General features: G+C 46.0%; 1 protein-coding gene across 1 annotated transcript in view; it reads right to left on the minus strand.

Annotated features, from left to right (window-relative positions):
* AGBL2 (AGBL carboxypeptidase 2) overlaps positions 1 to 27,369 on the minus strand; it is a 2,805,139-nt gene that overhangs the window by 1,513,650 nt on the left and 1,264,120 nt on the right. The window contains exon 12 of the mRNA XM_069623090.1: positions 75 to 202. Coding sequence (XP_069479191.1) covers positions 75 to 202 — 128 coding nt within the window. The remainder of the gene's footprint in view (positions 1 to 74; positions 203 to 27,369) is intronic.

Genomic DNA, 27,369 nt, shown 5'->3' on the forward strand with positions numbered 1-27,369 from the left:
TCTGATCTTTTAATTGTCTCTTTAGGGCAATTTCTGAGTGTTGTATATATAAAACCACACACATGCACACATACCTGGATTCAATATCTGACAGAGAGACGTCACTCAGGTCTGTCTTAGAGACATCTTGTCCAAGCTCTGTCAGTTTCTGACAAATTTCTTGATGAAGAATTTCCTTGAGCTCTATCAAGCAAGACACAAACTAAGGAAAGAATATCAATGTATGAGTACATTAATAATTAATAATACATTAATAATGAATTCACACTTTAGAAGTAGGGCATTATTGGGTAAACATAATAAACGTGACAAATGGCTTTTATGTTAAGTGAGGTACTCTTATTCCTTGTTCCTGTCAGTAAGTCAGAAATTGCGTTTTTTGTGTGTTTTTTTTTTAAGTTGCACCTCTATGCTCACTAGGACTGTCATATCCCCACATCACCAAAGTCCAACACAAGTTCTCAGGGTATTTCCCACAAGTCACTAATGATGTGACTCAACATATGCCAGATGGGATGATAGGGTGGCTGCCCTGAAGGTCAAAAAGCAAGGACCTAAAGAGTACCCAGAATCGCCATGAAGGTAGTTTGCCATTATCTGACTAAATACCTATTTTGAAATAGATTCAAAACGGGTCAATCAGCATGAAGAGGCAGGATATGGATGAAAAGGATGAAAACATTATTTTATTGTAATGTGAGTTTTGCATTAAGGCTATCCTCTGTAAATTCCTAAACACTGAACATCTTTAGCTGCGTGTGGGATCATGGAAAACAGAGAGAAAACCTATTTTCTTAAACAAATTATGTAATAGATATTTGTCTGCTTTATTGGATTTTACTTTGACAAATGTATGCACCAAATTAGAAATAAGAACTGAATTTAAAATGTTTCATAGGATTGTGAAAGCAAGTGAAACAAGGACACCGATAGGCATGCATGTATGTATATATCATGCAAAATGTGGGTGTCACTTTAAGGCAGACAGGTCGCTCCTGAGCCACATAATGCATTTTACTATCAATAAGAGGCAGTTCTTTTTTGCGTGAGGGATAGTGCAAGTAATCTCAACTCACCTATCGCCTCATATTTTGCCTTTTTGCCATAGGGAGGTGGGCGAGTAGTTTATACATTGTATGATGATATCTAGGACAGAGAACTAGGATGACAAGCAAGTAAACATTTGCATCGTTATCATGGGGTCCTCATTAATATTCCAAAACACTAAAAATACTAGCAAACACAGCTCCTACCATGGGAGGAGGAGAAACAGAGAAACAAATGATAGGAAGAGACAAATGAAGATAATGATGGTTAATGTTTTCACACACAATAACTGCGCCACACAGTGTCCTTTTTCAAAGGAATTGTATTGAAAGTGAGTTAATGCAAATGATTGTGTACAATGGTGGGGTGCCTTGTATTTACACGTGTTTCGGCTTCACAAGAGCCTTTCTCAAAAAATAGGGCATATGTTCTAATCACATTTCCAGTCTTGTGATTGTTCACGTATGGATATAATCCACCTTGCTTGCAGCAAAATCACGGGTTATAATCCCACATAACATTTGTGCGTTCCGATATCCACACGTGAACAATCACAAGACTGGAATAGTGATTAGAACATAAGCCCTATTTTTTGAGAAAGGCTCTTGCAAAGCTGAAACACGTGTAAATACAGGGCATTCACCATTGTACACAATTGTTTGCATTAAATCACTTTCAATACAATTCCTTTTAAAAAGAACACTGTGTGGTGCAGTTATTGTGTGTGAAAACATTAACCATCATTCTTAACCACGGAGGTAGGGGCTTTGGTTCCTCTGAAACCCCTTCACTCCAACGCGACATCTCCTTACGGAAGAGAAATCAGGTCGCAGGCATAAGAAGTTGCACCCCTGAGAATAACCCCTCAAAATAGGTTTCGGATGCAAATGAAGATAGCTGGACTTTTTGCTAGGCGCTCTGACGAATCCAGGGACTTGTCCCTTCTCTCCAAGGGGGAGACACCCCATTTGGGACTAGGGATGTGAGTCTGCTATGTGTGACACCTCCTATGGGAAAGGACGAGCATGATCCCACCGGGGGTAACCCCCCTTAGGGGACAAGGAATCCCAAAGTAAGGGTTTTACACCACCTCCCTTTGATACGGAATCCCAAGTGTTTGTTGGCTATATGGAAATTGTGCAGGGCAATTTAAAAGTGGATAGTTTGGTTTCTGTCCTGTGTTTGTTAACATCCATGCCTGAAGAGCGGAACCAATGGATCCTCTGTGAAAGCATTTTGGAGTAAGACACAGACAACAGGTTCTGAATTAACAATAAGATGTTATTAACTTAAAAGTCAGGATGGAAAAACACCTATTTTGCCCTAAACTATGGTGGAATTACCCTACCAAACCAAAACTAAGGAAATTCAAAGTCCAAGAGTTCAATTTAGGAATCTGTGTCCAAAACCTATACTTGCCTTCACAACTAATCTATACAATGTGCAGGGATGTCAGCAACCAACAAAACAATGTTCAAAACAAAGTTCAGAGCAATGTTCAGCTCGCAGTTTTCTTTCAGCTCCCTTCCCCAAGTATAAAGCAGTTCCAATAAAAGTCTCAGGATTGTCTTAAGTTCAGAATGATATAAAATCAAACAACACTCTGGGTTCCCTTCCCCAAGTTTCAAAACATAGTTCGAAACATAAAATATCTTGAGACTCCGTCCTCAAGTCAATAAACAGGTTAAATCTCAAGGTTCCCTCCGCCAAGACTCCCTTTCAAGGTACACAAATATTTTCCAGCTTTCTTAAAGGCATGGTATAGTAAAAATGTTTATTGTCCCTACGGGTCGGCCATGTTTTTTTAAGCCTAAGTGGCTCGATTTTAGAAAACATTCCTATGGACCTTACCCGAGTTTTCGTCCATTAAACGCACGCAAAAACAGGCACCAGGGAGCTGCCATTTTGTGATAATCCTATCATTTCCCCCATCGCCCTGGCTGGCCTGCTTTTGCGGCACTAAATCATATCCCCCGCCCCTGAGCCTGTCATCAGCAGACTCGTACCGCCCATTTCCCAACACCAAAGCACGTCTTGTGTCAACATTCGCTGCGCTTCAGCTAATGATGTGTCGCCATGGAAATGGCAGGACGCCTCTTTCCTCAATAAGTATAAACAGACCGTTTCACAACACACAGCAGCAGATTTTCGATTCCATTCCTCTCTCTGTGTTACTTAGAGTATTCTGTGACTCGTTTCTGTGCTCTGGTCAGCTACCTTCGCCGCTTGTAGCCCGTGTGAACACCTGTACCATCTCGGTAAATTATTTTACTTTGTTTACCACACAATGGCTACACTAATGCCCTACATGTACGAGCCAGAGTATACCGAGGAGGAACTACTGGAAAGGGAAGCACGCGAAAACGATGGGGATTCGGCCGGCAGTTGGCAGGACGAATCAACAGATGAAGAGCCTGGGCCTAGTCGCATGGACGGCGTCTCCACCAGGTGCACATGCAATCGGTGCGAGCTAATGCCAACCGAGGAGGAGAACTGCTGCTGCCGAGAAAACTCGGGATGCCTGGCCTACATTTCGGAAGGCGAGCCACGACCGCAATGCATCACCGAGCTGCCAGACTTCAGGGCAGCCTGCCTCACACGGGCCGTGTTGAGAATAATGATGGTGCTTATGCACGAACTTCGCGCAACTGTTCGTCCTCGTAATCCCAGTAAAGAGTAAGTATACTCTGCTTGTCATGCCACTCCTATTTCATGTTCTTCTACTGTATCCAAAATTACATCTACATATCATTGTAACGCATGTAAGTCGTTCAATAGTGTGCATTGTCTAGATAGCATTTGTCCGTGCAGAATGCCATTAGTTACAAGAATTGTCATTGACAACAAACATTTATTAAACTTATCTTGGTCATTTAAAAACAGTTTGTTTCATTCCTTTTCACAGGTGGTACAGGCTGGTGGCCTATCGTTCCTTTACATGGTGGCTCCACGGGAGGCTTGGACACCGCGTTCGAAGAGTGATACCCGCCTGTGCCGTTCGTGCCATTAGAGAAACGTTCCCGAGTGACAGCGGTCAGTACAGGGGATTTTCTCTCGCTGTGCTGCAACCTGACCTGTATAATCTTTAAAGTCTTGTATTTTTGTGTCATGAAAATAAGATACAAAATAAAACACCACATATATTTTAACAACGGTTGTTTCGATTTTTTAAATGAATCAAGTGTGTCTCCATTCAAGGATGGACGTCAGACATCTGTGCTCCGAATGGGTGAAAGTCTGGTCGCTGTGAAGCAGGGTGGTCACTATCTATCTAAGCTAACATAACATATTCTCGATAATGCATGCACTAAATAACATTTGTTCAAAGTCTTTCAGTAGGTTATGTCTCTATAAAAGTCACACATATATCTATACTAACAATTACCATTGGATTATACAGGCCTTAGGGTCTTGACCACTATAATACACCGGTTGAAGTGTGGGTCTGTGCTCACAAGAATCTCCGGTATGTGGCATTTGTTATTGATAAGCAACGATATACTATAAAAAGGCGGTTCGCACCAGTGGATGAGCGCTGGCATGGGGGGCTGTCAGGGGCGCGAAAGGCCAAGGTGCCAAACTACATGTACACTTCAAAAGGTATCCCACGCTAAGGGGCCATCGGTCACATGGCCTCCTCAGACCCCGTGTCTCCAGCCAGGCCTCCCCTTGAAGCAGGCCGCCCCCCTGCAATCCACATAAGTGTGTCTCCATTCAGCAGTCTTCCTGTGCCTTATCCGCACGCCCCAGGCCCATCCATCCCACCCCCCTCTATCAAAGGCAGTTCACACCCGGGGATGAGCGCTGGCATGGGGGGCTGTCAGGGGCGCGAAAGGCCAAGGTGCCAAACTGCATGTACACTTCAAAAGGTATCCCATGCCAAGGGGCCATTGCTCACATGACCTCCTCAGACCCCGTGTCCCCAGCCAGGCCTCCCCTTGAAGCAGGCCGCCCCCCTGCAATCCACATAAGTGTGTCTCCATTCAGCAGTCTTCCTGTGCCTTAACTGCACGCCCCAGGCCCATCCATCCCACCCCCCTCTATCAAAGGCGGTTCGCACCCGGGGATGAGCGCTGGCATGGGGGGCTGTGACGGGCGCAAACGGCCAAGGTGCCAAACAGCATGTACACTTCAAAAGGTATCCCACGCCCAGGGGCCATCGCTCACATGGCCTCCTCAGACCCCGTGTCTCCAGCCAGGCCTCCCCTTCAAGCAGGCCGCCCCCCTAAAACCACGACATACATAAGTCATTCATTCACAAACACACCCCTGTTTCTAATACTTTATAAACCACTTGATATGTCTCATGAGAACATCTTTGTGCTTTGCAAGTCAACTCCTGAACGTGTTACCTGGCAACCCCTGAGATCTACGCTAATCTGCTCGTCGTCGTGCTATCCGTGAACTTCTGTGACCGTTTAGAGCAAACCCATCAGTGTGCTACCTGTGGCCACCCACCTATTCTCCTGCAACATACTGCTCTGCTTGCTGAATCCAACTGTTTGTTGGTCAAGGTAAGGCCATGTATCCTAGTCATATTTTGCAGATTTTTAAATTTCTATCTATTTGCGAGTAGAGTACACAATAGTGCTATGTTCATTGGTCTCGTTGCTATTGACTTGAGTTTCCATTGCTATGCTATCAATAGATCTATTTATTTTCATCTGTGTCTATTGTCATCGAATTGCATCCTTTGGGAGTCCAGTCTATAATATAAGCATGTTTCCTTCTCGTGCAAGACAGAACATCCAAGGGACGAGTCACATGTTCCGATTTTAGTCACATCATTTATACATTTCTGCAATTTATGCAAATACTAAGCCGCACATAATGAACTGGTATAGTTCCTGCGACCAAAACAAACCTTGTATTGATCACTGTATGATTCATTTACTTTTGTATCAAATCTTTATTCTTGAAGATTGTATAATAATGTCGATATTTACTTTTCAGATTTATCAACAATGCCTGCCTGTTCGATTAGCGGTTGCCCTTCGAAGACCCATGCGAAATCTGAAGGCACTACAATGCATGTATTCCCGAAAACTGTTGATCGAATAAGAGAATGGTCAGACATTGCGGATATCCACTGGATGAGCTGGAAAGTAGAGTCCAACAAGTCTTACAGGACAAGAGGGGTGATCGATACCGCATCTGCAGCCGGCACTTTTCCTTGGACATGTACACAACATCTTGGGTAACAAAGAAGAATAAACGGCGAACGAAACGGAAATTGCTCGAAAACGCTATTCCCACTATATTCGTCCACATTCCGCCACCGGTGAGTCAAGTGTCCGGATTTAGCTTTAGGCCTTGCAGTAGTGTGTAGGTAGCCGAACGGATTAATTGATATTGTAGGTGTTCTATCCCTTGTAATAATTTCGATATTGATATGAGTGTATAGTTTTTTGAATAATGACATTTATCAATATATTCTTTTTCGATTTCATAACCCACAAACGCAATGTATATATATGGAAACAGGGAACTGTGCTGTATTGAGCATTTTTCAAGTATTCTGTGGCCTTACATGGCTATTTTTTTAATATTGGCATTTCATTATCAATCATTAATTTACCTTTACAACTTCTTGACTATCCCTTGAATCTGAAGCAAGAACATTCTACATCCTTGACGTGGTCGCAGTTATCAACCACTTCTAGAGCGTATCAGGTAATCTTACTAGGCTAATCCGCTACAGACTTGTTTTATGCATGTCAAGTAATAGTTTTGTTTTATCGTGTAATTATTTTACCGAATGTTTGGTTAGTGCTTTCCAATTGATATACACCTTAGTTATGGTGTTTGTTTTCAGTTATAATTAGTGTTCTCCATACTAATGCAAGTACTGTCTTTCGGGGAGATGCTGAAGCGTCCGCCACATCTACAACATTTCTAGATGTTCTTCACCAGCAGGAGGTATGGATACTGACAGCTCCATCGAGCGTCATCATCAGAGCTGGAATTCTTGTCGTTTGTTTGTTCTACACAATGTTTCATTCATGGTTAAACATTGATATGTACCTGTGCTGTCGACCCCAGGTGTGTGTTATGTTTTCACTATTGTAATCCTCACTAATGCAAGTACTATGTTTCAGGCAGTTGATGGAGCGTCAACCCCTGCACTTGATGCAGAGCCTGACATTCAAGTCATTCCAGGGGAAGTGGAAGCGGGACCATGCGTATACAAATCGGCGCAACAGCTTTCGGAAGTGCGCACTACATTTGCAACATCCATAGATATTCTTCAGCAGCACGAGGTATGGATACTGACAGCTCCATCATGCGTGATCATATAACGTGATTCCATTTGCTATACTTTCTTCCCTATTAACACAAGTGCTGTGTTTCAGGGAGACGACAAAGCTTCCACTACAATCACAACATCCAATTTAGATGATGCAGATGTAAATAAATCAGAGAAATAAGTCGATGAAATGTGATCATATTTAGATTTTCCTGGATTCTTTTGGACAATGCATCATTTGTGGTTATCTCTTTATATGTACCTGTGCGTTCGACCCCAAGTGTGTGTTATGTTTCCAATATTGAAAAGCATACTAATGCAAGTACTGTGTTTCAGGGAGATGCGGATGCCTCCTCTCCAATACAACCATTCATGGCAGTCCATGCAGAGCCAGAGGTATGGATACTGACAGCTCCATCGAAATAGATCATCACTGGTCGAATACTTGTCGTTTGATTGTTGCACACAATGTTTAAATCGTGTTTGGCTATTGAGATGTACCCGTGTGGTCGTCCTCACGTGTGTTTTATGCTAACAATATTTTGATACATAGTAATGAAAGTACTATGTTTCAGGGAGACGATGGAGCCTTATTCCGTGCTGTCTATGCGGATACAGAAAATATAGTCGTTGCAGCGCAAGAGGAAGGGAGGACATGCGGAAACGAATCAGAGCTACAGCGTGCAGGTGTTGAAAGTCGAGTCAAAAAAGTTGCAAAGAAAAAAAACCAAAAAAAGGTTAGTTACAAACAGTTCATAACTTTAAAAAAATGTTTGTGCTGGGGACTAAATATATGTTTTTTTCCAGTCAATTGGACTACACTTTATCTTTATCTTGTGTTTAAACTGAACATCCCTTTTCCAATCTCTCCTCCAGTTACCCGTGGATGTCAGAACTATACATACACAGACAGTGAAGCGAATGAGAGATGTTGCTTGCCAGACCATGTACACTATGGAGGAACTATTAATTGAGGCGAGGCGTGTTCAGGCTTGAGATGCTCATGTCCAATGGCCAGAACATGAATTAACTGTGTTTGGAGACTACAGCAAAGTTGCATTGGACCATAGCTACAGTGCGACCGCACCACCACAAGAAGATGTTATTGAATGTATTGAAGATAGCTCTGAAGTAGTTGCAGATCAATTCACACAATCTACACCTGCCAAAAATTTGCCACCCAAAAACCTGTCGACATTGTTGTGTTCTCCCATCAATGTTGAAGTAATAGATGTCGAAATGACAGAGATTGAACCAGCCGCAGCATCCATAGGCACATCAGAACTTGATATCAGCGATATTACTTTCCAATGTGTTGAAATCTCCACAACGTCACAGGCCGAAACAACGTTGACGCAGGATGACAGTCTAATGAAAGAGAGCAAATACATTGTATTCGACAGTTGTTTGATGGAAATTATAAGTATGCTGAAATGTGTGCATTCCATTAGAGGGAAAGTATGTGGGAAGCCATTGATTAATGTGAATCATCAAATAAAAGGCAGTAACGTCAAAATAAATGCCGCCTGTAGATTAAATCATAGGTTCTCATGGTCTGCACAACCGATGCTGGGGAAACTGCCAGCAGGCAATCTACTGTGTGAAGCTGCATCACTTTTTAGTGGCTCCAGTTTTAGAAAGTTAGAGGCTTTCTTTCAGTTTGTGGGACTCCATTTCATTTCTAAAGCGCTGTACTACATATACCAACGTGATTATCTGTTTCCGGCCATTAGTGATGCTTGGAAAATTGAACAATTGTCTCTAGCAAGTACATTCGAAGGCAAACGATTCAGGCTAGCCGGCGATGGACAGTGCGACAGCCCTGGATTTTCTGCCAAGTACTGCACCTACCACTTTCAGGACATGGATAGTAAGAAAATTGTGAGTTTGGTGGTCATGCAGGTAACACAATGTACATCGTCAGTGGCCATGGAGAAACTAAGATTTATAAAATCAGTGGAATATCTACAATCAAGGGGAATGCACATCGACCTCATAGCCACAGAGAGACACGTTTCAATTGCCAAGACAATGGTAGAGCAGTTCCCACATATTAATCATCAATTTGACGTATGGCATCTTGCTAAATCAATCAGTAAGAAAATCTCGGCTGCAGGAAAAAAAAAAGGTTTTGAAAGTATTTTGCAGTGGTCCCATTCTATCACCAACCATCTTTGGTGGAGCTCAAAAACTTGTGAAGGGTCAGTGGAAATACTACTTGAAAAATGGCGGTCACTGATGCACCACTATACCAACGTTCACCGCTGGACAGCAAATCAACATTTCCACCAATGTGAACATGGCCCTTTGTCCCCAGAGGAGGCACGGAAGAAGAAGTGGTTGATTCCATCTTCACCGACACACAAAGCCATTGAGAAGATTGTTTTCGACAAAACTCTATCAAGAGATTTGAGAGGACTGACAGAATTCTGTCACACAGGAGATTTGGAGGTGTTCCACAATATGTGCCTAAAGTACAGGCCAAAGCGCTTGCATTTTAGCTTTCGGGGCATGACATATCGCACTCTACTAGCGGTCTTGGCCCATAACAGCAATGTCGGACGTGAACAATCTAGGACTAGGGGTAAAGTAAGGATGCCTCGCTACACTAAGGTGTTTTCAAAACGAAGTAAGCAATGGGTGATCAAACCAGTCTATGATGAAATGCAGTTCGACTTTGTGAAAGGCCTTATTGTTGCTGTGTTAGAGAAGCACAGATATGGAATTTTGGACGTTTCTGTGCAGAGCAGTGATCCATTGCCACCGAACATTGCGACTGTGCCATGCCCACCTGAAGCACAGCTGGTTGTGAAGTACAAATCCCGGTTTAAATAATTGCAATACGATTGTCTTTCTGTAAATAAATGTTATTGTACAGTGTACCTGTAACCCTAACCCCCTACCTTCACCATCATGGGTGGCGAACAAGCTGGGTGTCATCTTTGAATTCTCTCTATTCACCTCATATATGTGTATGTATATATTTTTCTCATGTCTCATCTCATCTAAATGTAAATGCTGCGCACTGTTAACGGAGGGGAGGCTTGCGTATTGCAAATAATAAAACAAACAAACAAACAATAAATCTCACTTTTAACTCAACTCCTGTGGTACTTTATACTTTCCCTGACCTTCCGCCAAAAATTAAATGTCTCAATTTGGGCTGCAAAGCTCGCAGACAACGGGGACAAAATTGGGGCACTAAGAACGCGCCAAGCGGGCCGTGGCATTTGGGAGAGAAGCCAGTTCGCATTTGCACATTTAGACGGATTCTAAACTTCAAGTTCTCACAGATGCCTATACTACGTGATGTTGCAAATAAAGAATGCGAAGGACAGCGGCTTTGATTTTCAGCTCGCGCCCAGATGAGGCCCACAAGTCGCACTGGAAGTATAAGGGTCTATTGTTTTTTGACCTTGAGACAGGGACCATGCCGAAAGAACTACATTTGAAGGTGGTGCGCAATAAAGTAAGAGACGATAAGGCAGAAAATTCAGAAACTAGACCGAGTTTCATTTTAGTTCAGTATACGAAAAATCGTTGTCAAGAGCACGGTCTGTTTTACAGACTGCATTACGAAGAGACACAATGGAAATTTCAAATATAATGTAAGTAAATCTTTACACGCTTTTATACCGGAATGAAGATTTAATGAATGGATGCATGAATAAATGAATGAAGAGCTAGGAAAAGCAAGGAAAACGTGTTCGTAGTGGGCACATAGGCATGCAGGTCCACTGGTCTCACCGATCTCGGTCCTTGGCCCAGCCACTTTTCCCTGCACTGCCTACCTGCACTACGGGACTGTCTCTGTATCCTTCAGCCCCTCTGTATCCTTCAGCCCCGGCATTTACCTTGCACTTACCACCAGCTGGCCCTATTATTTAATTTGTATTCAACTAACCATGTACAGCACTTTTACCCCCCCCTTCCCCATGCGCGATCAGAAAGACACCTGGCCTAGTAGGATCGTTGTCTGTCTGCCCTTGTTCCCCACCTGCCTCGTCGCGCCTTGAAATACTTGAGTATAGGCGCGTTACAAATGCCATATCATATATCATATCATTCCTCGCGCATGTAAACTGTCGTTTATCATTGTGTGTTGGCCTCGATTTATTTCGTTACTTTTCGCATTGATTTTAGAGCCGAACATACTCCATTGAACTATCCTTGCAAGCAAATAGTTTCTGATCGGCTGTAATAAATAAAATGAGTAATATTAATGAAGATCGGCTGGCGAGACTAATTATAATTTTTTTGTTTTCATAACAGGTATTTGCTCCCCTTCTGCTACTGCCATCGGTTTGAGACACCAGCAGATGGCTTTTACAGTAGACACCTGCAGCTTTGTGTGAACAACTGGAGCACACTGACAATTTTATGGGACGATCGCCAAGGGCCCACATGCCCTTACTCTGTACTAGTGGCTAGAAGCAACATATCAACCTTTACGATGGACTAGTGCCTAGTTGATGGAACAGCCTTGCGGTTCACCGTGCTTCCAAAGTGCTTCTTTTAATGAAAAGCAACACCCTGTGTACCATGGCGGATACAGATAAAAGAAAATAAATGGCTTTCTGAGTTCATATGGCAATTGCTGAATATTCTCTAAACATTTAATGTCAAATAAATGTGCTTTACCAAATGTACCGTGTTGCTGTTTGATTTTAAAGTACAGTTTCATATTCCGAATTGTGGCGCGCTGTGTTGTGAGATAGTCTGTGTTGGTTTCCGGGTTCTGTGTGGAGTCGCGTAGAAGACGACTGGGCGCGTTTGCCTACGCAGCACAGTAACGTCACGGAGAGAAGCGGGGAATATGAATGTTTGGATAATGTCAGGCTCAGGGGGGGGGAATTGATTTAGTGCCGCAGAAGCAGGTCAGCCAGGGCGATGCGGCAAGTGATAGGATTATCACAAAATGGCGTCGCCCTGGTGTCTGTTTTCGCGTGCTTTTAATGGATGAAAACTCGGGTAAGGTCCATAGGAAAGTTTTCTAAAATCGAGCCACTTAGGCTTAAAAAAACATGGCCGACCCGTAGGGACAATAAAAAAATTTAGTAGACCATGCCTTTAAAGGTCTGTACCACACTTGTGTCCCCTGGATATGGTTGATGTCTGTGCAAGAATGTCTTTACTGAAAGTAGCAGTTTATTCACTTGTTAAAGTTCATCTCCAAAGTTCCACTCACTCTGAAGTCCAATATATTATGTTCAAAATTCAATAAGTGTTCATGACCTTCACTCACTTCACATCGTTGTTATATATTGTTGCATAATGCTTTTAATAACGTGCCCAACACTAACAAATGAAAAGGTTTCATTCATTTGATTTCCTTGTTATAAGTCTTTCTAAATTGCCTTTGTAATCTGCCCAGCACTCTGAGTCTTTGGAAAATGTGCCTTTATATACCCGCGACCACTCTGCTACAAAGTATTTTCATGTATTCAAGAGTTAATAAGGTTTCCAATCGGAGACCTTTGTAAACGTGGTTTATCATGCACTTGACAACTCAAATACAAAGTAATCCTCCACGTAACTTCAAACACTCACATACCAGGTTTCCTTTTTCATAGAAACTCACTGGTTGCTTCTTTTGGCATTCCTGAAGTGCAGATCTTTCAGTCTGTGGTCCTCCTTCTTAGGGCTCCATCTTCTGCCACTTATGCACTCCTGGGTCGGGGGAAGGGTTGGGTTGGTCAGTAGTAGTTCAAGGGCGATACCATGTCTCTCCCAAGGGCATGCCATTCCCAGTCCACAAAGACCCTCTACCCCTCTTATATTTAGCCCTTTTTGCTTTCTTGCTGCTACGTCTGGATTGAGAGCATAACCTATCCTTTTCATGATCAATGGGACATGAATAACAATATCCCATAACTGCCCCTGCAATAAAGGTTTCTCCTTGGAAAGGAAGTAGGGAATACCGTGTCTCGCCTAAGGGCACCCCACTTTCAATCCCCAAGGATCTTCCACCCAGGTGATCCTCCCTCACTTGTCCACCCCGGAGTCTGGATCCAAGACCAATGGCCTTTCCCTGGCCACCTGTCCAGAAGATCCCATGTAAGTGGAAGTGAGACTACCCTCAGATTCCTCACTCCTCCCATCTTGTTCTAGGGAGGAAAATAAAGGGGCCGGGTTCCAAATACGGAGCAAGAGACCCAGCCCAAGGAGGAGAGGGACAAGCCTGCGCACAAATGCAGAGGGGGGAAACGTCTTCCTTCCAGAAGGTGTCTGGAGGCAGTACCACGCAGTCAGCATGGTAGGCGGAGGAACCCAGAAGCCTGCAGAACACTGCTGAGCCCAGGAAAACGGCGAGCCTAAGGAGCTCAGAGACACTGAGAGGAAGCCACCACAGAAGCGTTTACCCAGCATCCGTCATTCCAGACGCCGAAGTCCTCACAGTCGCAGACAGGAGGTTCCGAAGCAGATGACCTGACAGTGAAGTAGTCGGAGTTGTAGTTTCAAGCCGATCAGAGCTGTGGCTTTTCCCGATAAGCAACGCTGCAGAGAATCATGTACACAGAAAACGCAGAGGAATGAGAGGAGGAAGGTGAGGCACCAAAATACCCCATGAGGGGGTTGCAGGATTGAGAACTCCAGAATGGCTGAAGAGCCACCTAGCTCATGAGGAGCTTAGTACAAAGATACCCTATGAGGGGGTGAAACCAGGGGTAATCCCAGAATGGCTGAGAAGCCATCTATCCCACGAGCAGCTGAGTACCAAGATACTCAGTGAGCGGGATACAGTATTGTATTGAGAACTCCAGAAATGGCTGAAGAACCACCTAGCATATCAGGGGCTGAGTACAAAGAACCCCACAAGTGGTGAAAATAGGTGAAAACTCGAAATGGCTGAGAAGCCATCTAGCCCATAAGGGGCTGTGCACCAAGATACCCCACAAGGGGGTAATAGTATTGAGAAGTCGAGACTGTCTGGGAATCCTCATAGCCCACGAGGGACTGAGTATCAAGACATCCCCGATGACGGGGTGAAACCAGGGGCAATCCCTGAATGGCTGAGGAGCCGCCTAGAACATGATGGGATCAGAAGCAAGATACACCAAGAGGGGATGCGATACTTAAGAGCCTAAAAAGGGCTGAAGAGCCAGTGAGCCCACACTGAACTAAATCACAAGATAAGCCTCCAAACAGGGGTGAAGAAGGGAAATAGCAGAGACTTGCAAAGACAGAGTCACAAAGCCAGTAGTGTCGGGAAAGGAGCACAGTTACAAAATCCTTGGATAGATTTAAAATTTGAACTGTTTGAACTGATAAGATGATTTGGGGGTAAATCCAGAACACACTATACCAGAAAGAGAGCAAGACTAAAGGAAGTTTTCGTTTGAACTGCTCCAGCTGGCCTTTAGCCTGAGAAGAAACCAAGAACATTTGGGGTGGGGGGTGGGTCAGAAACAAGCCATCACTAGCCAGGTTACAGGGGGGGGTACAATCCTTCCAAGGCTAAATGTATGTTGTATGCATTAGTGGTAGGGTCAGATGTTAGGTTAGATCAGGTTTAGACAGAGGTCAGTATTTTTCTGTAAGACATTCTTTATTTTCTTTGTAGCATAGGGAAACCATCATCATAGCAGCAGGGATAGGAGAGGCATTCTTTCCTTTAATATAACTGACATTACAAAAACATGTCTTCGGGTCTGTCTACTATGTCTGACTTACCACAGTGCATGATTACCCAGTTGTAGGGGTAGATATATATTTTTCACATAATAAATCAAATGTGAAGAGTTCCCAGAGATTTGCGGACAATTATATGTGTGAAGTTTAAAATTAATAATTTTTCAAAATCCCATTGCACTTTATTCTTTGAACAACAGGAGTTCCGGAAATAGATCTCTCCATTCCGATCCCTCCCACATCCTGTTCCCCCACCTACCTTCCCTCACCCCTCATCATTACCCGTGGGACACCCATGGAAGCCCTTCTGACCCCATAACAACCCTTCCCCCTAGCTGCCCCAGTCCTTTTTCTGTGAACCCCAAGGTCAATCACCCTTCCCCTCACCCTTCTCCCTCCACAAGGCCATTCTCCCCCTCTCCAATCTGCCCCTAACCTCTCCCCACTAACCACTTTTCTGCAGCCCACTTTAACTTTCTTCTTTGTGTAATGGATGTTTTGCATGTGTTAAGTGTGTTATATTCATTTTGCAAAGAAGAGAAGACATGTTGTGGATGCCTGTAAGAATGTACAGGAAGGAAACAGTAGTGCCCAGACAAGAGCCCACGCTGAGAAGCTGGCCAGTGCCACATTCACTCATGCTATGCTGAGGCCACCTCAGGGAAGGAAGTTTCAAACCAGACACAGGCACACACACACACACATTTCCAGCAGATAGGGAAGCAGAGCTTGGGAGCCCTAAACGATGTGAGAGGTGAAGTCAAAAAACAAAGAACAAAAGAAGTGAGACACAAAATGTTAGAAATGAAACAAAGAAATGGTTTCCAAAATTAATTGGGAACCCCCCCCGTCACCTGCACACCTTACTACTGTATAATCAGTCAATATTAAACACACTACTTATGCATATAACATAGATTAGGATCAAACAAGTATTTTAACACAGTTGTAATTCCAGTATACAAGTGTATTCACAGAAGACACACATTTCTCAAAATGTATCTTCTTTAATTTTCAAAAGAAAGTACCCAATGTGTTTCAGGAGAATACCTCCCTTTATAAGGGGTTATCTACAATATTAAACAATGAAGTAGCATTTCTTATTGACATGAAAAGTAGGAAAGAGATCTATTCAATATTGAAAATGATTTTTTATAATCAATCACATTTAAAGGAAAAATAAATAAAACGAGTCACAAGATTAATTAAATAGCCTCTACATAGTCTCATTTGAACATATTATACCTTACACAGCAAACCTTATGAGGAGTTGAGAGATATTGAAAGACGTTCAAAGAGAAAAAAAGGACATACATAATTCACCGAATTTACATGGGCACCACTTGGTAAAGAGACCCAGCTTTCACAAAGGTTTCAAGATAACACAGAAATGTAAAGAAATAAAAAAGAGCACCTGAACCCGCGAGAAACCGTGATTTTTAAAAAAAGGTGTGAAGAAACCACATGAAAATACAGAAAATCATGCATACCTGGGTAAATCTTGTGAGAGAATCCCTGTCTTAAAAGTGGTCTCAAACCTGCTTCAAATTTGAGAAAAATTGAGTAATCAATTTTTAGAGTAATCTCAGATGGAAGGAAATGCCCTTAATGATCATCTGCAAGTCAAAAAAGGATTGTGAGATGACTTACCAATCTCAAAGACATGTGCAAGCTCAAAGAAAGCAATAGAACCACGGTAACATAGCTCCTACCAAGTGGCTATCGTTATCTCATATCAACAACAAGAGAGCTTTATAATTTGAACATCTTAAGGGTCTTACCCTGCCTACTGCCCAGGGATCTTCCACAAAGTTGGGCGGGGCGGGCCATCGCTTTTGTATCCCAATCCTGGGGGCAGACAAGCGAAGGAGGATCACTTGTGTAGAGGATCCTTGGGGATTGGGAAAGGAGGGCCCAAGGGCAAGACATGGTATCCCCACTTTTCTAACCCTGACCTATTTTACCCTCCCTCTACTGTCGTTGGGTATTGCCGTACATGTCCTGCCTCATCCCAAAACGTTCCGACAACTATTCATCCTGGAAGTTAAGTAAGGGAATACTTTTATTTTTAGGGAATACAAAATCTCAGGGCAGCAAACCCCTTTTTCTAACTACGACACTGACTTAGCCCCCACCGTTCCTCTAATATCATGAACTACTGTGAGACCCAATCTTTTCCTTCCCTGTTAACTCATTTACTGAGGGTACGAGAGTGAAAGAACCAAAACCACAAACCTCTTGTTATGATCATTGTGATAAGATAAGAAGGAAAAGATTTGACATGTTATGCCCTAACATTGAAAAGGCAAAGAGAAAGTTAACACCAATACCACTTTCCTATCCTAAGGACACCCCTAGACCAGAAACATGGTGTTCCCCTTTCCTTGATAATAACTTATCCAACCACCACCCCCCATCCTTCACAGGATTTATTAAGACTCACAATCTTCTTTTCCCCGTGTATCACTCAAAAACTGTGACGAAGAAGAGGAAATCAAGAGGATTACAGATTTCCTATGAGAAATACCACTATGGCACTGGGACAACGAAGATGCAGGTGAAGGCACATCAACATCTTCCTAGGCTATGTCCCATTAACAAGGCCAGGCAGGGTAAGCCAATCGAAATCAACCATGCCCACCTGCAGCCTATCAAGTCTTCAGGAGAGTATAAAAGGAACACTAGCAATCAGCAAAGAGAGCGAGTTGGGAGAATAGCTGAGGAGCCGTGGCTGCCTAGGACCAGCTGGAAGAAACAGGGATGCTGAGACGCTGAGTGTTTGCTTGAGGAAGCATCCATGAGAAGCGTGGCAAGCAACCCTTGTTTCCAGCAAAGAATTGAAGTGCAAAGAAGGGAGCCGGGCAGCGTGCTGATCCCTTGTTATTATATTAGAATTTATATACACCGCGCCACACGCCTGGAGTCCTCAGGACGCACAAAAAACAAAACAAACTAACAAAGATTGGGAGTGACAAAAAGGCCTAGGCAGTTTGCAATGGTAGATGGCATCATAGAACGAAAATCAGTCAGGAGAGTCAATCGGGTGGAAGGTTGAAGAGAAATGTCTTTTTTAAAAAATCTATGGTCATCGTGACGCTCTAAGGGAATTTGGGAGTACGTTCCAGGCATAGGGACCAAAAACATCAAAGCTACTGCCGCCTGCTTTAGCCAGCCTAAAGCAGGGCTGCACAAGTCTAAGTTGGTTCTGAGATCTAAGGGTACATGATGGAGTATAGTGCAAGAGGCGGTCAGAGAGATATTTGGGAACAGTGTTGATAACACACTTATAGGTCAAGGTAAGGAGTTTATGGGTAACTCTGTGCTTCACTGGAAGCCAGTGGAGTTCCTGTCTGGAAGAAGTGAAGTACATTTGTTTAGAAAGAACCGTAATGGCACGGACTGCACCATTTTGGGTTATTTGAAGGAGAGATGGATTAGTCAGAGAACAACCACTTAGAAGATTATTACAATAATCCAAGTGGGAGTTAATGAGGGCAGAGGCTAGGGTGGCTGTATTCTTATATGACACAAGCTGACCTGGTTTTCTTCTTTCCTGGCCGACAGAACTCCATCTCTTTCTCGTCCCCCTTTTTCGTCTGGTTCCTGCCACCTTATTCTTTATTTATTTGGATTTAGCAGTGGGGTGCCGTAGGGCTCTGCCTTGTCCCCCATTCTCTGCAATATTTACATCTGGTCATTAGAGCGCCTCTTCCGCTCCTTCAGCATCAGGTGCTATTCTCATGCCGACGACATTCAGCTCCTGATCCGTTCAGATCTCGATCAGGCTGAGGTGGCGTTGTGCCTTCATCGGTGTCTGACTGCTGTGGGGCGTTGAATGGGGACAAGACGGAGGTGCTGGTGGTGGGTTCCCCTCCTGACCCTTCACTTTGGATCTCATCCTTCTGGCCCTCTTTTCTTGCTCCTCTTCTCGTTCCTACGGCTAAGGTGAAAAACCTTGGGGTGATCCTGTCGTCGTCTCGCTCCATGGATGCCCAAGTATCGGCTCTATGCCAGACTGGCCATCTCCATCTCCAAATATTCAAAAAAGTGCTCCACATGATACCGGCCCCATTGCGTCCTCCGGTTGTTGCGGCCATGGTGTTGAGCCGATTGGACAGTTGCAATTCTCTCTACCTAGCGCAATGACTCCAATGCCTGCAAAATCTTGCAGCTCGTGTTGCAAAGGGTCACCCCCTTTGGGGCCCATATTTCCCCAGTTATGCGTTCCATGCATTGGCTCCCGGTGTCTCAGAGCGTTGGATTTAAAGCGCTCTGCATTGTCTATCAGGCTCTGCATCATCAGGGGGTGGAATACCTTTGCTCTAAATTCATCTGCTACCTCCCTAATCGCTCCTTGCGATCAGCGTCAGCAGGTCTACTCTGCGTTCCCCTTTTCTTTTCTGTCGCTCCCGTATTGGTGGCCGGGCTTTCTCTGTAGCCGCGGCACAGTTATGGAACAAACTCCCGCTGGCAGTAAAAAAACTGCCTATCCATCTGGCTTTCAGAAAAGCCTTAAAAACATATCTGTTTTAGATTACCTCTGCTGATGGTCTGTTGGCTCTTTTGTGTCTCTCTATCTCCAGCGCCATGATGCCCTTAGGTGACTGTGCGCTATATAAGTTCTCATAACATAACAAACAGGCGTATGTTACTGAGTAGTTTGTTTACAAAACCACAGGAGCTCCAAATCTAAGCAACATGCTGGTTTCATGGTTAGCTCGGCGTCCAAAATGACGCTGGGGGTTTTCACTTTTTTGGCTACCAGAATAACAGCATTAAGAATTGTGAAGCTAACATATTCTTAAAGTAAGGATTTTAGTTTAGGGCTGGAAGCCACGATCAGGAGTTCGGTCTTTTTGGTATTGAGTGCCTGTGAATTGACAGATATCCAGTCAAGGACTGCAATATAAATATTGTTGAGGTCGGCGAGATCCTGTGCATACCGGCCCTTGAGTTTCATGACGACCTGAGTGTCATCAGCATATTTTGTATATTGGACACCCAGGCCATCTAACAGTCTCAAGAGTGGGATGATATAGACATTAAACAGAGACGGCGAGATACAAGACCCCTGAGGGACACCACATGTAATAGGAGTAGGCCTAGAACAGGCCTCCCCTGTGGGGACTCTGGCATTACGAGGGCCAAGAAAAGAGGCAATCCAAAGAAAAGCCAGACTAACAGCCGACTATAGATTGCAATCTATGCACCAAGATCGAATGCGGAGGAAAGGACCTGTAGCATAAAAAGTGCTGGTTGACCATGATCGATGATTTTTAAAAGTTTGGCTTAAGATCCAGCATGGCTTTCTCCATACCGTGACGGGCTCTGAAGCCCAACTGGTGGATGCCGATAATGTCATTCTGCTCAATAAATTGCTGAAATTGCAAATAAGCAACTTTATCAAGGATCTTGAGAAGAAAAGGAACATTTGTTTTCGGATGGTAGTTTTCTGTAACTAGAGGATCACGGTTGTCCTTTTTTAGAAGAGGAGTGATCCAGGCCTCCTTGAGGAAAAGTGGAACAGAGCCCTCAACAAATGAGAGGTTAACTAACTTGGTAACTCAAGGATAAAGCATGTCAATACATCCAATAAAAAGATTGGAGGGGCAAAGGTCCCTCCGGCATGAGGTAGGTTTCATGTTAGAGACAATCTCTGGGATATTAATCTCAGTGCAAGGGGTGAATGAGAAGGAAGCGGTGCTAAAAGGGATGGGTAATTTGCATTCAGGAACAACCAAGGTGGGATCTTTTGTTAGGTTAAACAAGTTCTTAGATAGCTGGATTGCATTTTCATGAGAAGAGACCTTATCAATAAAGGTGTTGTGGATGGCTTGACACAAGCCACTGTTCTTCACTGGGCCAGCGGTAGTACAAGGGTTGCCCTTGAATTCTTTTAAAATGGCGAATAATTCCTTTGAGCTAGATTTAGCTTGTAGGATCCTGGCATTATAGGCAGCCGATTTTGCCTGTATGATGACTTCCTTAAACTGTTTGATCAGGTGTTTATAGGTAGCCAAAGCAGAGGTGGTGGGGTTATTACGCCAACAGCGTTCAGCAGCTCGTTTCAGGTGTCTTAAGATGGAGGATGCTGTCATTAAACCAGCATTTTTGCAGAGTTTTGCTTTTTACATCGAGGCGCTGTTACATGAATATGTCTTAATTGCAGTATCAATGGCTCAAACTAGAGGATCGATTTACCCACTGCAATTGTTAGACGGCAGCTGGGCTTACTTTCCATTAAATGTTTGTTCGAAGATACTGTTGCCCCCTAGTCAATCTCTGTTAGTGCCCATGAATTCTATAATGCAAAGTAAATCATGTCCTTACCTGGCTGCTTGGATTGATGACTGTGACTGCAGTCTTGCTAAGATAGTGAGTAACAAACAGAAGTTAATTCATAATCCCCAAAAAGTTAAGATTGCGTTGTGGAATCATGATTGGTACGCGACTCACTCCTTGATGAATGATCATTCACTGTTTAGGTTTCAGATTCTTGTTGAGAAAAGACATAGGGCCTCATTAAAACCCTGGTGTTAAGGGGTTAACGGCGCCGTAAAAGGCTGCGGCGCTGTTAAACCCTTAATGCCAGATTCCCACTTTAACGCCTGCTTTTTGCAGGCGTTAAAGTCCAAGGCGCTAAGCGACCTTGGTGCTAATTACGGCACCGTAATTTACGGTGCTGTAATTAGCGCCTTCCCCATCCCCATTGAGCCCTATGGGCCAAAAATGGGAATGGGGAAGGGGCCATGGTGAATGGGGAATTACCGCCCCGCCAACCTTGTAATGGGGCGGTAATTCCGCCATCCACCATGGCGGAATCCGGCATGGACCATGGTGCTAATAGCACCATGGTCCAACGCCAGGGTCGTAATGAGGCCCATAATGTTCCTGAATCGTATATTAAAAAATGTTGCTGTCCACAAGCTTGTAAAAAGTATATGAACCTTAGGTTGAATCTATATCCTTCCTTTGAGGTTCTGGGGGCCAGGCTAAAAATACAGAGAGAACTCAAGCGTGTAGGCTGTGTGGTAAAGCTGATGAAATTGAGACTTTGCAGCATTTAATTTTAAATGTCATGGATCTACGCAGTTGCGCTTCAGGTTTTTCACAGATTTATTAAAACCATTTCAGACCACTATGTTGAATAATCGTTATGTTGAATTCTATCAGCTTCATGGCCTTGAGATCTTCCTTCAGAATGTTGATCATGTTTCAGCTTCGATGCGTAATGAGCACTTTCCACAAATTACCTGTAGATGACAGTGAAACACCACGAAACGTAATGCCGAAAAACAAAGCGTAAAAACAAAAGAGATTAATTATCTCGTGAACAGGATGACCTATCGAACCAGAAATAGTTGCATTAATTCGGCAATGAAATACAGAATATTCCATGCAAAATTCATGACACTACAGGAGGTAGAGCCGAACCCGCTGACGGCTCTGCTGCATTAGACTAAACTGATTCCCAAGCACACACGAAAACTGGTTCGCTGCTCCTCATACTAGCCAAGCGATGGGTGGCAATGCTTTGGGGGAGGAAACAGAGCCCAAAGATAGCTCAATGGAGGGCGGATATTGTATACTGTAATGACATGGAAAGTGGATGGGGATCTATGACCTGTAACCAATATGGCGATGGACGCATGTGCAACGCTTACATGCAATTCTTGATCAGACAACCCAACGATGTAGAGGTGTAACCCTCTACACCCTAGCTTAAACCACAGAAGCTGGATGATACGGTTGGAGTACACATGCAGAATTTTAGAACGCACAATCAACAACTGCTTGTTGAGAAAGATGAGGCAAATGTGACACTATATGATATAAGTATGGTCCATGGTATAGTGAACAGAATGTATCATGCAAAATGTGGGATAGTACCGAGTGGGGTGGGAGGATGGGATAATGAGTTTGTTGGCACACTGTGCCAGTTATGTTTCAAATGCCAATAAAACATTTAAAAAAAAAAAAAAGAATTCATGGCACTAGACTTCGCTGTTCATGAGGAGTACCATCCCCAAGAATGCCACAAACAAAGCAACAAACAAACACGACTTTATTTTATATATATATATATATTACATGGCCACAGTAGTGGCCATGTAATTATGGTTAAGTGGGTCTTTCCATAGGAAGAGCACTTTTTGGGCGGCTTATAACTTCGCTCTCCCTGGACGAATCCTCACTAAACTTTGCAAAAAAAAGTATTTGGGCCACTCTGAATTTTTCTGCAAAGTCTGGTGAGGATTTGTCCAGGGGGGGCAAAGTTATAGGGGGGGTTCCAAAACTTTTTTTTTCCCCATAGACATAATGGGAAAAAACTTTGCTCACGCCTACAGCCCAAACCGCTGGACGGATTTACACCAAATTTGCGGCAGGAGCGGCGGCTTGGTCCCGAAAGCGTGCTTTGCTTTATTTGGTGTAAATCCGTCCAGTAGTTTTTAAAATGACAAAAATGTAAGTGAAAAAAATTAGTGACATCTGTGTTCGCTTCGCGGACACACTTCCTTGTTCGCTCCGCGGACAGGACGGTGATTGGGCAAGCAGCTTGCGTGATGTCCGCCGACATCTGACGTGCTCTCTCATTGGATGCGGTGAAAGCGTGCAGTGCGTCTGGCTTCAGAGACGCCCGCCATCTTTGTTCCTCACCGCCTGCACAGTAAGTCTTGTGTCTGTCTCCTGTTCCTCCCACCCCCGCTCATGCCCCGTGTGTCCTTCTTGTCCCCCCACCCCCACTCATGCTCCGTGTCTCCCCTGTTCCTCCAGCCCCCCGCTCACGCCATCGGCACACGGTGGCCAGTGGAGGGCCGAGTAGCGGGATCTGCCGCCTGCACACGAACGCTGTGTGTCTCTCTCCCTCCCCCCCACCCCCTGCTCATGCCCCGTGTGTCTCTCTCCCCTTCCCCCCACCCCCCGCTCATGCCCCGTGTGTCTCTCTACCTCCCCCCCACCCCAGCTCATGCCCCGTGTGTCTCTCTCCCTCCCCCCCACCCCCGCTCATGCCCCGTGTGTCTCTCCCCCTCCCGCCCACCCCCCACTCATGCCCCGTGTGTCTCTCTCCCTCTCCCCCACCCCCGCTCATGCCCCGTGTGTCTCTCCCCCTCCCCCCAGCCCCCGCTCATGCCCCGTGTGTCTCTCCCTCCCCCGCTCATGCCCCGTGTGTCTCTCCCTCCCCCCACCCCCTGCTCATGCCCCGTATGTCTCTCTCCCCTTCCCCCACCCCCCGCTCATGCCCCGTGCATCTCTCCCCCTCCCGGCCAGCCCCCGCTCATGCCCCGTGTGTCTCTCCCCCTCCCGCCCACCCCCGCTCATGCCCCGTGTGTCTCTCTCCCTCCCGCCCACCCCCCGCTCATGCCCTATGTGTCTCTCTCCCTCCCCCCACCCCCCGCTCATGCCCAGTGTGTCTCTATCCCTCCCCCCACCCCAGCTTATGCCCCGTGTGTCTCTCTCCCCTTCCCCCCACCCCCGCTCATGCCCTGTGTCTGTCTTCTGTTCCCCCGCTCATGCCCCGTGTCTGTCTCCTGTTCTCCCCACCCCCCGCTCATGCCCCGTGTCTGTCTTCTGTTCCCCCCGCTCATGCCCCGTGTCTGTCTCCTGTTCTCCCCACCCCCCGCTCATGCCCCGTATCTGACTCCTGTTCCCCTCATGTGCCGTGTCTGTCTCCTGTTGCCCCCCATGCCCCCCGCTCATGCCCTGTGTCTGTGTCCTGTTCCCCCCACCCCCCGCTCATGCCCCGTGTCTATCTCCTGTTGCCCCCACCCCCCCACTCATGCCCCCTGTCTGTCTCCTGTTCCCCCCACCCGCTCATGCCCCGTGTCCGTCTCCTGTTCCCCCCACCCGCTCATGCCCCGTGTCTCTCTTGTTGCCCCCCACCCCCGCGCTCATGCCCCGTTTCTGTCTCCTGTTCCTCCCACCCCCGCTCATGCCCCGTGTCTGTCTCCTGTTGCCCCCCAACCCCCCACTCATGCCCCGTGTCTGTTCTCCCCACCCCCCACTCATGCCCCGTGTCTGTTGTTCCCCCCGCCCCCCGCTCATGCCCCGTGTCTGTCTCCTGTTCCCCCCACCCCCCGCTCATGCCCCGTGTCTCTCCTGTTGCCCCCTGCTCATGCCCCGTGTCTGTCTCCTGTTCTCCCCACCCCCGCTCATGCCCCATGTCTGTTGTTCCCCCCACCCCCCGCTCATGCCCCGTGTCTGTCTCCTGTTCCCCCCACCCCCTGCTCATGCCCCGTGTCTGTCTCCTGTTGCCCCCCACCCCCGCTCATGCCCCGTGTCTGTCTCCTGTACCCCCCCACCCCCTGCTCATGCCCCGTGTCTCTCTCCTGTTGCCCCCCACTCCCCCGCTCATGCCCCGTGTCTGTCTTCTGTTCCCCCCACCCCCCGCTCATGCCCCGTGTCTGTCTCCTGTTGCCCCCACCCATGCCCCATGTCTGTCTCCTGTACCCCCCCACTCCGCGCTCATGCCCCGTGTCTCTCTCCTATTGCCCCCCTGCTCATGCCCCGTGTCTGTCTCCTGTTGCCCCCCACCTCCCCGCTCATGCCCCGTGTCTGTCTCCTGTTCTCCTCACCCCCGCTCATGCCCCGTGTCTCTCTCCTGTTCCCCCCATCCTCCACTCATGCCCCGTGTCTGTCTCCTGTTCTCCCCACCCCCCGCTCATGCCCCGTGTCTGTCTCCTTTTCTCCCCACCCCCCGCTCATGCCCTGTGTCTCTCTCCTGTTGCCCCCCACCCCCGCTCATGCCCCGTGTCTCCCTCGTGTTCCCCCATCCCCCGCTCATGCCCCTTATCTCTCTCCTTTCCCCCCCACCCCCGCTCATGTCCCGTGTCTCCCTCGTGTTCCTTCCCACCCCCCGCTCATACCCCATGTTCCTCCCCACCCGCTGCTCATGCCCAGTGTCTCTCTCGTGTTCCCCCCACCACCGCTCATGCCCCGTGTTTCCTTCCTTTTCCCCCCCACCCCCTGCTCATGCCCCGTTTGTACCCTGTTCCCTCTCACCCCCCGCTCATGCCCATGTGTCTCCCCTGTTCCCCCCACCCCCTGCTCATGCCCTGTTGTGTTCTTTATACACCCCGCCTTCCCTTTCCATGGTGGCCATCTTGGTAAAAGATTTTCCTTCCTACACCGGGACGCCGCAGGCATCCCGGTGTAGGAAGGAAAATGTTTTTGTTTTTTTTACCACTCAGCGTTCCCACTTTGAGGACATAAGATGTTAGTGGTCTTCATCTATTGAAAAGGATGTTATGGTGACGTTACACTAATAAAAACCTTTAAAATTTAGTTAAAAAAAATGTTACAGGGACTTTATGGTTAAGTTGCGCTACTAAAAACCTATGAAATTCAGTGAAAAAACATTGTCAAAGGGACGTTATGGTTCCAGGTAAAACCGAAAACCCCCTGAAAATCGCCAGTTATGTAAACTAAGCAACCATAACTTGCGCCACCACCGTGCACTGCTAAGACTAACAGCCAGGACATCAAAGATGACATCACATCATGGTGGAGATGCAGGGAGGATCACCTGGGTGGAGCGTCCTTGCGGATTGGTGAGAGGATGTCCGCAGCTGAGACATGGTATTCCCCCCCCCCCCCTTTCCTTGTGATAACCAACCTTTCCCTCCCCCTGCCTTTATGGGCTGTTGCCAATCACTTCCCCCCTCATTCATATCACTATAGTACTGGTAACAAGGAAGAGGTGACTAGGAGTGGTACACAACATTTCATTTCACCACTCTGGTACTGAGATGAACAAGAGGCCTGCAGACTGTCTCCCTAACAAGGGTTGTGAGGGTCAGGCATGTCCCAAGAACACCACTTATTATAGTCAGGCAATTGTGCACAAGGGCTCACACTTGCAACTTGTTAGGGAGACGTATATAAAAGGTGGAACAAACAGCATGAGAAAGAAAGCCAGCAAGAGAGACACCGGTCCGGGAGAAGCAGGTCTGAGAGGGTTGATGTCCTGCAACCAAGAAGGCTGGCAAGGATCCTGCCTGGTGGCCAGGACGCTGGCATGTGCTGGCAGGAAGCGGGCCCGAGCGGGCCGTGAAAGGAGCAAGGCTGAGGGAGTCCCACTTGTCTAGTGCCCCAGCACTTGCAAGCTCTGCAGGCCACTGATAGCACCTGAGAGAGAGAGAGAGAGAGAGAGGGAGAGAGGCAGGGCTATCAGCAGCCCACAGCGGAGTTTGTGGCATGCGAGTGCTGCTCATGAGGACAGAGAGAGGTGTACATGGAGCCAACAATCGGTGAGTGAAACAGAGGGACCACTCATACCGGGGTGCTCCTGCCGGTTGAGAGGAACTGTGTGTGCAAGTGATCGTAAACCCAAAGTTAGGTTTATTTTTGTGCTGCGAACAAAATGCTGATCATTACAGGAAGGAATTTAAATCCAAAGCATGTGATATTGAATCTTGAACTGAAGAACTGCTTTACACAGATTA

The sequence above is a fragment of the Ambystoma mexicanum genome, chromosome 11, assembly GCF_040938575.1.
Source record: "Ambystoma mexicanum isolate Mex_15411 chromosome 11, UKY_AmexF1_1, whole genome shotgun sequence".
NCBI classification, from domain to species: Eukaryota; Metazoa; Chordata; class Amphibia; order Caudata; family Ambystomatidae; genus Ambystoma; species Ambystoma mexicanum.